Source organism: Myxine glutinosa, chromosome 11 (assembly GCF_964187855.1).
Source record: "Myxine glutinosa chromosome 11, kmMyxGlut1.1, whole genome shotgun sequence".
Lineage (NCBI taxonomy): Eukaryota > Metazoa > Chordata > Myxini > Myxiniformes > Myxinidae > Myxine > Myxine glutinosa.
Genome location: NC_136271.1, coordinates 47,757,468 through 47,770,705, shown reverse-complemented (window position 1 = coordinate 47,770,705; position 13,238 = coordinate 47,757,468). Strand labels below are relative to the sequence as shown.

Below are 13,238 nucleotides of genomic sequence, written 5' to 3'. Positions count from 1 at the left end.
TGTCATCAGAGCTGTGCAGGCATGGCACAAACCTGTTAGTAGAGACAGGGAATCAAATAGTTCCCCAAAACAATCCTCATCTGTTCATGTTGTTTTGACAGTTTGCCGCAACATGTTACCTTCCAACACAGTGATCTTTGGTTAATTTGTGAAATGACTGTCGTGTTCTGCCGAAACATTTCCATAAAGGTACATAGAAGGCCGCAGGTAACTTTTACAGGTGTGGTTTGGGCTGCATTAGTAATCAAGGCAACTCAGCGATTCTTGTACGAATCAAAATAACTACAGTGAAGAAACAACAACAGTACGGTGAAACAAAGTGCGCATTTCAAAAAGCACTTTATTCTACACCGGTAGTTAAACACTGCAGCGATTTTGTTCAAGGACTTCAGCAAGAAATCTGGGGATGTAAAAGTACTCCTTCAATGCTTTCCCATCAATGATCATGATGCAGGTCCTCAAGGTCCCATCGTGATCATGGTGCAGGACCTCAATGTTGTCATTCCGTACATGTGCAGATCTCCATCCACGGAACCCGAGAGGTTTAACCCACAGCTTCTTTGTGCACAAACGACGAGCATAAAAGTGAGTGAGTGTGTGTGTGATGTGGAATCATGCACCTTTCTTACATTTCAGGAATTGTAATAGACTGCATTTCTATGGTACAGTTACAGATTTGCAAGAAAAATAAAGAAAACATCTGCGTTCGTATCGATCCACAGTGCAACTCAAACTGTTGCCAGAAGTTCAGGAATCGTCCCAAGGAATAATATTACAACTGGATTCTGCCTTAGCTCATGCGGTTCTCTCAAACATTCCAACGAACTGGTATTACACAAATCCTTTGGTGCACACACGCACAAAAGCAAAAGCAGAACCCCCAACAAGGGTGGCGACGTTGTCCACCTGAGAGCGGATTCGACCATGGACGTGTAACGGGCCCGCTGTCCACTTATAGCTCAGTAAGCTTGGATAAATCTGCCATTGAGCTGTCAGGCCAACAAGATGAGCAGCAATCATGTGGATCAGTCTTCACATTGTTTGCGGAAGCAATCACCGACAGGGAAGAATTCCCAGCAACGCTCCTGATACATCTTCCATACGAAGGATTCCTGCAGGAAGGGAGGTTAGACAGGTAGAGACAGGGAATAAGGGGAGGTTCTTGCATAGTTTCACTGGTAGTGAGGGACAGTGCAAAGATTGTGAGGTCAAAGTTCAATTCATGCTGCAGGAAACAGGAAGAGAGCGTGATGACAATAGACCAGATGGTTACTACCTCACCACAGGCAGGTCTTGGCCTTATAGTTTTATTATTACCGGCTCTATTCTGGTCTTGCCCCTCTTACCTCTCCAGGTCACACACATTCCACCAGAAACCCTTTCCTTGTTACCTTCCCCAAGTCTAAACTAAACTCTCACCTCCATTCATTCATCCCCTGACTCTTCTCTCGACTCTTCCTGAGTCTGTCATCATTAGTTCTTCACTTCAGGATTTAAAGTCTGCTACCGCCCGCCACATCGCAGTCTCTACCATTTCTCCCTGAGATCTACTACACTCGCTGATACCCCGTTCCCACCCTTCACTAGCACCACCTCCTCTCGCAGTGCTATGATTTATGCGCACATCCTTGTCCTACTGGTTTCCCTGTGCTCCATTTTTGTGTGCTGACCCCTTGCCTCTGTTATTGTACTCTTGCATGATCCTGCATACCTGGATGAAAAAGAAGAGAGCGTTCAAAACTTTGGACAAGAGCACGAGTGTTCTCACCTGACCGGTATGCTCTGTGTCATCCTTATTTATGAGATACATAAAGAAGAACCTGCAAAGGAAAAGGAGAAACATGACCATGAGATTCGCACATCATTAGGCAATGTAAGACAAATAATTATTCATCCTATGGCTATTGACGCTGATGAACATGATCTGTACACAAAAATGAGATCGGATCGGCATTTTTACTCCGCACACAAAGCGAAAAGCGGGGATAAGCAATTTTGATTAACTCTTGGTTTGTCTGCTTGTTTTTGATCTGTCTGTCCGTTTACAGATATCATTCTATGATCGAGAAATTACTTCATTTCAATTTAATGTGATATTTTGAACGTGAATCCGAACACGAACATGAACCTGCTGCTTCGCAGAACTTTGGCTCCGAGTTTGGCAAATTGTACGGAATCTCATCCCAAGTGGACGTGCGCACATCGGAGTAAGATAAATGATTTCGTCTGTCTGCCTGACTGGTAGTCAAACAAAATTGAAAATCGTTCCAAATAGGATAATTGTTTTTAGTGACTTCATAAAGGAAACAAAGAAAAGACACGAATAACCAATTTAACGTCTTAAATGAGGAGGTGTAAAAGACGCTGCATCAACGGCGGTGAACTTCCGAAAAATGGCAATAAACTTTTTCCTTTAAAATCATTGTTTCATTTCAATTGAATTATATACTCGGACACTGTAGAACATAAATCGCCTTTTGCCACTTCCAAAAACATCAAGTTTAACGGTAGTTGGACAAAATATTTCGCCATTTTATGCCGTCTCGATGAATCAAATATTGCCGCTCGCTCCCTCAGTATTGGGCAATGTCGAGATTCAGACAAAATGGCGGCTCGTAGGAAATATAGATCGTCTTCGGAAACGCAAAGCAAGAGCTTAAAAGACCCTTCCCATGTCCTTTTTCTCAAAATTGTGTGGTGTAAGATCGCTTCCGTTGCTTAGTTATCCTTTCAAGTTGAGGAAACTTCACATGTTGCACCATGTTGCCAAAATGATTGGACAGGAAGGAAACATTCATGGTTATTGATTCACAACCATTGAATTGATTACCATTTGGATGTTGGTTCACCTTTAGCCACAAGCACAGCTCATACCTTGTGACCAGTACATTGCCAAATTCAAGTAAATTTCCCATGTTACCTTGCAACATTCTACGTTTCAACGATAATAAAGTCCAGTCTCTCAATAGTTTAGGCCTTGCTGTCCTATTTTTAACATTGGCAAAACATATTGTCTTACATTCCCCTAAGATAAATTCCGAACACCTTTACAAACCACTTTATGCTTTGCATCGTGGGAGAGCATGCAGATTGGGAGGATGTGCTCTTCCTGGGACTTACAGGTAGTTGGCCAGGTTGTGCTCTTGCAACGTGTGTGTTTCAAAGCCGTGTGGAACCGAGTCAAAGTAGTCGTTCCCAATCCCACAAATGAAACATTTGGTCTGTAAAGGCACGCACACAACAAATGCACAGAAAGACGCTTTGCGACATCCAAGGGTCATACATGCGACAGTCTGCGTGACATGTTCTCTCTACCATGACATGTACATGTAATACTTGTATCACTGTTACTTGGACACAAGCTGTACTCACGGTCGGAATTATTCTGACCTTTCATTTCGAACAACTGTCATTCATTAGACTTGGCTGGATCTTTTGGTTGAGGCTTGAGTCACCAGGTTGTGCAAGTGCTGGGTGGTAGCTCACTAAAACAGTAGTGACGCTACTATAGTAAAGTAGTTTTTATATGCAGTAAATTTACAATTGATAGCTACTTCTATTTCATGGTAGCTCTTTCCAGGAGCAAGTATCTTTTTTCAGCCAAATGTAGTTGTCACTACCGATAGAAGGCAAGGTATGACGAGCACATCAAGTTAACCGTTTCAATATGACTCCGTAATTGATCTTTCTTACTGCCAAATGTGTCGCTTATTATACAGGCCGAATAAAAATGGCGCCACGTCTGATGAAGACATAGATCATCTATGATTGAGTGAATTTTTTCCTATAGCGTTTTAAATTGGGAGGAAAACAATGATAAAAAGAACAATTGGGCATGCCACAATTAAACAAGCAAGGAAAACATGAGAAGCAAACCGGAAGGAGAGGGAACCGGACAAATTGTGTCGCACACGTCTGTACTTGAAAACTTCATGAAATGTTCATCTGTTACAGACGTATCGGTTATGTGTATCTACCGTACAGATGATATCAGGAATACCTTCTAACACCGAACCTAAACTACACACTAGGCTCAACACTACAATGAATATGTCAGTTGAAGTGTCTCCAGGTTCATTTGTTTTACTGCCCAGCTAGGCCAAGGGATTTTATGAACTTGTTGGAAGAAAAACTCATCTCTTCCAGCTTTGTTTTTTTTTGGGATACAGAGTCAAGGCTCGTGGAAGAGCTAGAACACAGAATGGATCAGGACCCAACAGGACAAAAGGAACTGTAGAGAGAGAGGCGGAGTGAACTGCACCAACAGCGGAGTTGAAGGACAAAATAGAGGGAGACTTGGACAAACAATGGGTGTGGGGAGGAAAGGGGAGTAGGAGAGGATGCGTGGGGTGGATAGGATGGATACAGAAGGTGACTCTCAAGAAGGAAACGCTGGAAATTTGGAAGGAAAAAAGGGCTTGGGGGAGGGGGAGGCGGGGATGGGGCGGGGGTTAACGAGGGTACAAGACAGTCAGTTCAGTGTATTTTTACACGTGTTTAGGTTGGTAGAGGTTATGGGCTGGTAGGATAGCCTAGAGGTATGCACTCTCACATCTGCCCTGTCTAGTCTAGGTTAGCAACCCGACTGAGATATAAACTGTCATACTGGTGTTTGGCAAGCAGGTATGTGCCGCATCAATGTGTGTGACCTTCCTCGGATGGACGTCAAACAGGGTGCTCCTTCTGCCGGCATGAGTTGGTGGACATTACAGATCTCATGGTGTCCGTCGTGAAGAGTAAGCAGGTTATCGCCAGCACTATGAACAAATTCCAAATTCCTACCCAAATCAGCTTCAGTGGAGGTCAGGCCTGGCCAGCCTGTTCGTGAAAGACTTGGGCCAAACGCGTTCCACAGCCAACCCCACAAGAAGGTGGGAAGAATTGGGGCCCTTAAGGAGCCAGTACTTTAATTTGCAGATGTATTTTAAAACGACATTACCTACAAAAGCACAGCGATGATGTTTTTTTATCTTCCTTTCATCAGACGTACTTTGTGACAGTGAAATTGGGTTTCTGCATCGAAGTTAAACATTATTTCACTTTTCTTTCCACACAGGGTATTCATTCATCCATCAAAGGGTTTAACTCATTCATTTATATATAACTAGGGCATGCCCGTACGTGGGTGCCCGTTCCTTGCCAAAAAAAAAAAAAAACGCTACCCGTACGCTCTACCCCGCCCGTACGCCCGTACGCCCGTAAACAAAAAAAACAACGCTCTTCGCTTCCGCCCTTCGCTCTGACTGAATTGGGAGAAATAATGCGCATAAGAAATCGAGAAATTATTATTTTCTCCGGAAGAAATCGAATTACGAACCGTAATGGCGCACGCGCTCGGCTCGGCTCGCTCTCACAACAACGCGTTCTGTGATTGGCTGCCGGAAGTGCAGTCTTCACTGTCCAGAAGGTCGCAAATCGCAGTTACGATGAATCGCAAATTAGTTTTAATTAGTTGTAAAACATAGTTTAACGGCAACATAGTTTTCCAACGTGAAATAAATGAATACGCTCTCAAATGTGCCGTCCGAGGCAGAGTCTGTTCGCCACGTTCGGCACACGTGATAGCTCGCTGCTCTCTGATTGGTTGAATCGTTTTTTGGACATAGCTCGGTAACTACTTCTCCGATTAATATGAAACCTTGAAAAGGCACATCCTCGGGTCCCCAGCAATATACCTGGCAAGTTTCAAGTATATCGGACCCGTGGTTGTCGAGAAACAGCGGTCACAGACATACAGACATACAAACATACAAACATACAAACATACAAACATACACACAGAGATTACTGGAATTATAGATAGATGTCGAGGTAACTTTGAAGGTAACAAGTTATGAGGTACATTTTCAATGTAGCTTTAATAGTAGTGGAAATACCACACAAGTGTTGATAATCACCCTGTTGATGAGTAAGCTACAACTTTAGTCATTGCTTTTTCAAAGTAGCTTTCTTAACACTGTAATGTTGGGAAAGGTCCTTATTGGTAAAGCACATGAATTCAAAGCCCAAATCCTTATTCCCGAGTTCAGGATTTGCAGGATAGGCAAGTGAGCCAAACTTGAGCCCAAGTACAGAAAATAAACAAGAACGACACTCGGTAGAGCGCATACCTCTGCCAGGCTGAACAGTTTATGCTTTGTATCCCACTGATAGGCCGGATCTGGATTCGGACCTGAACCAAAATCTAATTGGCTTGTTCTTGTCACTTAATCAACTCGTCCACCAAGTTTCGTGATAACTCGTCCATAACGTTTTTAAATATCATGTTTTTATCGTTTTTCGCCCATTCTCTCAATGGTGAAGAATCGCTTAAAATTAAATAATTCTCGTATCCAAATCCATATTCAGATCTTCACCAAAATCTACTCATTTCGTCCGTGTGACATACGCTACATCTCTGCCAAATTTCGTCCGAATCCATCCACAACTTTTTGAGATATCTTGTTCACAGACTGACAGACAGACAAACAATTGAAAAATCACTCATAGAGCGACACTTGGCAAAACAGAACAAAGTGGAAAGGCACTCAGTAGAGCATCCTTTTAACCTCAAAAATAGTTGGTGGTTGAATTCAGTTGGCTGATATGAAAATCCTATTCAAATTTCAAGTCAATCGGATGAAAATTGAGGCTTTTAGAAATTTGAAAAAAGCGGTTGACCTTGGGCCTATGTTGAGCTTTTGGCCTATGGTGATCTCAAAAATAGTTGTTGGTTGAATTCAGTTAACTGATGTGTATATCCCATTCAAATTTCAAGTGAATCGTATGAAAATTGAGGAATTTAGAAATTTTTTAAAAAGTGGTTGACCTTTGGCCTATGTTGACCTTTTGGCCTAAGCTGATCTAAAAAATAGTTGGTGGTTGAATTCAGTAATCCGATATGTAAATCCTATTCAAATTTCAAGTCAATCGGATGAAAATTGAGGATTTTAGAAATAAAAAAAGTGGTTGACCTTTGGCCTACGTTGACCTTTTGGCCCATGCTGATCTTCAAAATAGTTGGTGGTTGAATTCAGTAAGCCGATATGTAAATCGTATTCAAATTTCAAGTCAATCGGATGAAAATTGAGGATTTTAGAAATTAAAAAAAGTGGTTGACCTTTGGCCTACGTTGACCTTTTGGCCCATGCTGATCTTAAAAATAGTTGGTGGTTAAATTCAGTAAGCCGATATGTAAATCGTATTCAAATTTCAAGTCAATCGGATGAAAATTGAGGATTTTAGAAATTTGAAATGGTTGTTGACCTTTGGCCTATGTTGACCTTTTGGCCCATGCTGATCTCAAAAATAGTTGGTGGTTTAATTCAACTCGCCGACATGTATATCCTATTCAAATTTCAAGTCAATCGGATGAAAATTGAGGATTTTAGAAATTTGAAAAACGTGGTTGACCTTTAGCCTATGCTGACCTTTTGACCTTTTGACCGCAAAAATATATAGGATTTTGTCAGACCACGAACTCTATTCAGGATAGGCAAGTGAGCCTATTGGTAAAGTTGGTGGTTTGGTAAAGGTAATTTACCATTTGGTAAAGTTTCGTGAAGATCGGTTTCAAATTGTGACCTGTAGGCAAGTATAAGTGAGCAGACACACACACACACACACACACACACACACACACACACACACACACACACACACACACACACACACACACACACACACACACACACACACACACACACACACACAAAACCGGAGTGAACAACATACTTGCAAAATTTTTTTTTTTTTTTTTTGCCAAGTAACAGACAGGGGTGAAAGCATAACCTCCATCCACCTTCGGTGGTGGAGGTAACCAGTAACTTGTACTGATGAAAAGAGTGATGATATAAACCAAGTTACCGACCACAAGTATCCTTCATTTTAACTTACCTCCATGTCCTCCTTAACCTGCTCTTGCTGGTCTCTCAACTCTCCAAAGGCATCAATGATCAAGCCTAGCAAAGGGTATCCATAGAAAGCACATGAATGAACAGTTTAAATGCATGACTTGTTAAGATCAAAGATACACCATGTGTAGACATTGACAAACTACCAGACTACGTGCAAGTAAATGCAGAGAACTCAAGTCAGGATCCCCCCTTTAATAATAATAATAATAATTCATTTATTTTGTATAGCGCTTTTCAAGTAGCCCAAAGGCGCTTTGACAGAGTGGAAAACATAATGCATAACAATACATGAAAACAACAATTGCAAAAAGACAAGAATCAATAGGGAAATATTTAAAGCAAAAGGAGGGAGAAGGAGAGGAGATAGTCAGGGGTTAAATGCTGTGGGTTGAATGTTGAATGCAATGTTGAACAGGTGGGTCTTTAGTGATGTTTTGAATGTGGTGAGTGAGGAGGAGTCTCTGATGGTGTGAGGTAGTGAGTTCCAGAGGGTGGGAGCAGCGATGGAGAAGGCCCTGTCCCCCCAGGATCTGAATTTGGTCCGGATGGAGGGGGTCAGGAGGTTGATACCAGCAGAGCGGAGGTTGCGGGTGGGAGTGTGTCTGGAGAGGAGGTCAGCCAGGTAGGATGGGGCCAGGTTATGGAGGGCTTTGTATGTCAAGAGGAGAATTTTGTACTGGATTCTCTGGGGGATGGGGAGCCAGTGAAGCTTGTAAAGGACGGGGGTGATGCGGTCATGGGTCCGGGAATGGGTGATTAGACGGGCAGCGGAGTTCTGAATGTATTGGAGTTTATTGGTGATTTTTGAGGGTGAACCATAGAGGAGGCTATTGCAGTAGTCCAGACGGGAGGTGATGAAGGCGTGGATGAGGGTTTCTGCAACCGTGGAGGAGAGGGATGAGCGGAGACGGGCAATGTTTTTCAGGTGAAAGAAGGCTGACTTTGTGATCTGTTTAGTGTATTTGTCGAAGGAGAGGGTTTGGTCAAAGATGACGCCAAGATTCCGGATGTGAGGGGAGGTGGATACTGGGATACCGTCGATGTTGAGGGCAAAGTTATGGGTGGATTTTGTGAGCGTTTTTGGGCCAATGATGATTATTTCAGATTTATCACAGTTAAGCTTGAGGAAGTTGATTTGAAGCCAGGATTTTATTTCAGTGATGCAGTTTGTCAGGATAGAGTGGGTGTCGGTGGAGACGGACTTGGTGGAGATGAAAAGCTGGATGTCATCGGCGAAGCAGTGGAATTGGAGACCATGACGGCGGATCAAGTGACCGAGGGGGGACAGGTAAAGGATGAAGAGGAGGGGGCCAAGAACTGAACCTTGGGGGACACCTTGGGGGAGGGGAGCAGTGGGGGATTTGCAGTTTTTGATGGAGATGAACTGGCGTCTGTCAGAGAGGTATGATTTAATCCATGAGAGGGCAGTGCCGGTAACGTTAAAGGTGGATTCAAGTCGGGTGAGGAGGATGGTGTGATCGATGGTGTCAAAGTCAGCGCTGAGGTCGAGGAGGACGAGAATGTTGAGGTTGCCAGCGTCAGAGGAGAGGAGAAGGTCGTTGGTGATTTTGAGGAGAGCAGTTTCAGTACTGTGGTTGGAGCGGAATCCGGATTGGAGTGTTTCATACAGGTTATTGGCAGAGAGGTGATGTTTGAGTTGAGTGGCTACAGCGTGTTCCAAAACTTTTGACAGAAAGGGTAGGTTGGAGATGGGTCTGAAGTTGTTTAGGGTGTCAGGGTTTAGACCAGGTGTTTTTTAGAATGGGGGTAACAGCAGCAATTTTGAGGGAAGGTGGGACGATGCCTGTAGACAGGGAGGAGTTTATTGTTGCAATGATAAGTGGAGAGAGAGCAGGGAGGGAGGCCTTGACAAAGCTGGAGTGGATGGGGTCAAGAGTGCAGGTGGCAGTTTTCATTCCTATGAGGAGTTCAGAGAGGTCAGTAGGGGAGATTGGGAAGAACCGAGACAGGGGATGGCAGGACAAGGGGGGGCAGGTGGTTGGAGGGGGAGCGGGTGCGGCGGTGGCCAAGCTGTTGTAGATGTTGTCAATTTTGCGTTGGAAGAAAGAGAGGAAGGAGATGCAGTTGTCTCCTGTGAATGACTGGGTGGTGGTGTTCAGGGGGCGGAGGAGTTTGTTTATTGTCGAGAAGAGTGCTTTTGGGTTTCCGGAGCCAGAGTGGATAATTTGAGAGTAGTAGGCGGAGCGGGCGTGGGAGAGGGCATCTTTGTAGTGTTGTAGGTGGTCCTTGTAGGCTTGGGAGTGAACTGTGAGACCTGTTTTATTGCGGAGTCTTTCAAATTGGCGAGCACGAGTTTTCATCAGGCGGAGTTCGGGGGTAAACCAGGGAGCAGAATGGGTGAAAGAAACAGTTTTGGTTTTTACAGGTGCAAGCTGGTCAAGGCAGGAGGAGAGAGTGTGGTTGTAGTAGTCAGTGAGGTCGGAAGGGGTGTGGAGGTCAACGAAGGGAGAAGTGGACATTTTTTCAGAGAGGGTGGATGAGAATGAGGTAGGTGAAAGAGCGTTTAGCTGACGGAAGGTGATAGTGCGATAATGTCTTGGTGTTGGGGTGGGGATGTTGATGGTCATAGTGATAGCTAAGTGGTCAGAGAGGGTGAGGTCAGAGCCAGAGAGATGGTGAAAACTTAATCCAGTGGAGCAGACAAGGTCCAAAATGTGACCACGGATATGGGTAGGAAAGTCGACATGTTGAGTGAGGTTAAAGCAGGTGAGTAAATCAGTGAAGTCAGTGGTTATTGTGGAGTCAGTGGAGTCCATGTGGATATTGAAATCACCAAGGAGGAGGATTGAGGGGGGAGAGGGAACATAGCTGGGTCAGAAAGTAGGAGAAGTCAGACAGGAATGATGGGTGTGGTTTGGGAGGGCGGTAGACGTCAGCCATGACTGACTGCTTGCGACCAGAGAGTTTAAAAGCCAGGTGTTCAAATGATGAGGATGAGGCGATGGGTATGAGGCTGGTCCTGATGTCTTGACGGTGGATAACGGCAATTCCACCACCTCAGCCCCCCGAGCGTGGTTTATTGATGTAGGAATATCCATTGGGTGTGGTGAGGTTGAGTGTGTAGTAGTCCAGAGGTTGTTGCCAGGTTTCGGTGAGACAGAGAAAGTCCAGTTTGTTATCCAGGATGTATTCGTTCAGGATGAGGCATTTGTTGTTGAGGGACCGGGTGTTGAACAGGGTGAGCTTGATGTTGTTTTGAACAGCAGGGATGAATTCAGGTGATTTAGCCAGGGTTCGTAGGCAGGAGGTGCGATCGTGTGCGTTGCTGTGACCAGGTGCGCTGGGACGATGAGTGGGAGTGCGCTGAGCCGACCAGAGGACGGGGATGGAGTGACCTGATTGCAAATATACAAACTTACGACCGGAGCCACGGTGAATGTACCTGGGTCGTCGGAGGAGTCCATTTGATTTGATGGCAGAGATGCATGATGGGGTGGAGCGGGTATTGAGCAGAAGGAGCCTTGCGGCGGAGTACCGCAGAGCCATGCCAGGCAGGAGCGGAGAGACGAGACAAGGCCAAGGTTGAGGAGGTGAAACAATGGTCCCAACCCACGGGAGCGGGCCCGAGGAAACGAAGGAGCCAGGTAGCCAGGTAGGTGAAGGTAGGTGAAGGTAGGAGCCAGGTAGGTGAAGGTAGGAGCCAGGTAGGTGAAGCCAGGAGCAGAGCCGGGACCAAGCAGAGGGCAGGCAGGAGCAAAGAGATGATCACGAGGCCAAGGTTGATCACAGCAAAGTGGCAAATGCAGCGGCAATCGACCGCCGCCGCTACAAATCAAGATCACGGCGGGAAACCGCCACCAAACCGCTGCGATGGTCACAACCCACGAGAGCGTGCCCGAGGAAACAGCGAGCAGGCGAAGGAGCCGGGCAGGCGAAGCAGGGAGCAGAGCCGGGGCTATGCAGAGGGCAGACTCAATGGCCAAAAAAATCCGCACGACCACCAAAAAAGCAAGCAACTGACAGTGGCCCGGTCGAAGAAGCGGCGAGCATGTGACGCCTGCGTCCTCTTCATACCGGACCGGAAGCGGAAGTCCTTTAGACCAGGATCTTCCCTAGACCAGGATTTCCCCGAGACCAGAATCTCAAAGACAGTCTTAATATCAAAACTTCAAATGTTTCATGTTGTATGACAACACCAATAATAAATAATGCTGAAATTAAGCCTCCCTGATGGGGTTATTGCTGTTGTAAGGTTTGTTTCTACAATTAGTGCCCCCAATTTCTTAATGCCACCCCAGAGTTTATCCGATCCCGAAGAGTACTAAACCACCATATAGATTTTTATTTCTTCCTTTTTTTCTGCCAATGTCTGAGCTGTATCTCAAGGCCAGCTTGAACTTTCGGAAAGAAATTTTGCACCAATGATAATTATGGGTCTACAAAATATCTTTGTTTCCATCTTTGTTTCCTTCATACATCTTTTAATACAAGTGTTTTTAAGGGGAAACAGCTGGATAAGAATATGCACCATGCAAGTAATATAAGTTGGAGATCAAAGCGGGACAGTGTCTCAACACATATCGAAAAGCTCATAGAAAGATACAAATGGGAGACCATTGGTGGTACACTAGAACATCTGGAGAAAAGAGGAATGGGCCAATTGACTGAGGAAGAAAATTCGACAGAAGTAAGAAGAAGGGGACAAAATGAAAGATGAGCGTAACATTTTGACTTGAGGGTAACCAGGTGAGGGTTTCTGGTAATCCGTGTGTGACCTGGTGGTGGGCTGGGGTTGGAGTGAATGTGGGGTTTGGGGTTTCGGTGGTGAAGGGAGATGGAGAGAGGAGCGAGAGAGAAGAGAGATGGTAAAAAGCCATGAGGCCACCAACATGTTTGTTTGGAGCAAGAAACACAACTTGAGTGAATGACATGAAGGGCCTTAGACTCCACAGTATTAAACGAGGCAAGATGGGAAGCAGAAGCAGTGGGAAATACAGGCATGCTATATATAATGAATGGTACTTCAGATGAAAACCTTCGACCCAGTAATAAACTGAGGGTGGCTGAGGAAGGACTTGGCCTTTCTGTGATGGTATTCAAATTTGGAGGCCAGCTTGCGGATCTTCCCAAGACAAATTACAGCTGATCATGAGGACAGGTACTTCAGGGACTACCTCTCACAGAGGTTGCAGACCACAGAACTAAATTGGGTGATCAGCCAGCCGGTCCTTATGGAAGGACAATGTGAGAGTGCTAGACTTTGTTGCGTTAAGATACTTGTTCCAGGAAGATGGCCATAGCTCATCTTGTCTCTAGATCGGAAGAGAGTGGTGCTACTAGAGAAGGGTGTAGTCTGTCTGGCAGAGAGCTGAGGAACCGTTC

The 13,238-nt window shown here is 44.9% G+C and overlaps 1 protein-coding gene across 1 annotated transcript in view; it reads right to left on the bottom strand.

The window, feature by feature from the left end:
- Positions 1–320: 320 nt before the first annotated feature.
- LOC137436654 (ryanodine receptor 2) overlaps positions 321–13,238 on the bottom strand; it is a 344,268-nt gene continuing 331,350 nt past the window's right edge. The window contains exons 109-112 of the mRNA XM_078786637.1: positions 7,876–7,940; positions 3,121–3,221; positions 1,769–1,820; positions 321–1,112 (exon numbers count right to left, since the gene is read on the bottom strand). Of these exons, the coding sequence (XP_078642763.1) occupies positions 1,026–1,112; positions 1,769–1,820; positions 3,121–3,221; positions 7,876–7,940 (305 nt within the window). The 3' untranslated portion in view covers positions 321–1,025. The remainder of the gene's footprint in view (positions 1,113–1,768; positions 1,821–3,120; positions 3,222–7,875; positions 7,941–13,238) is intronic.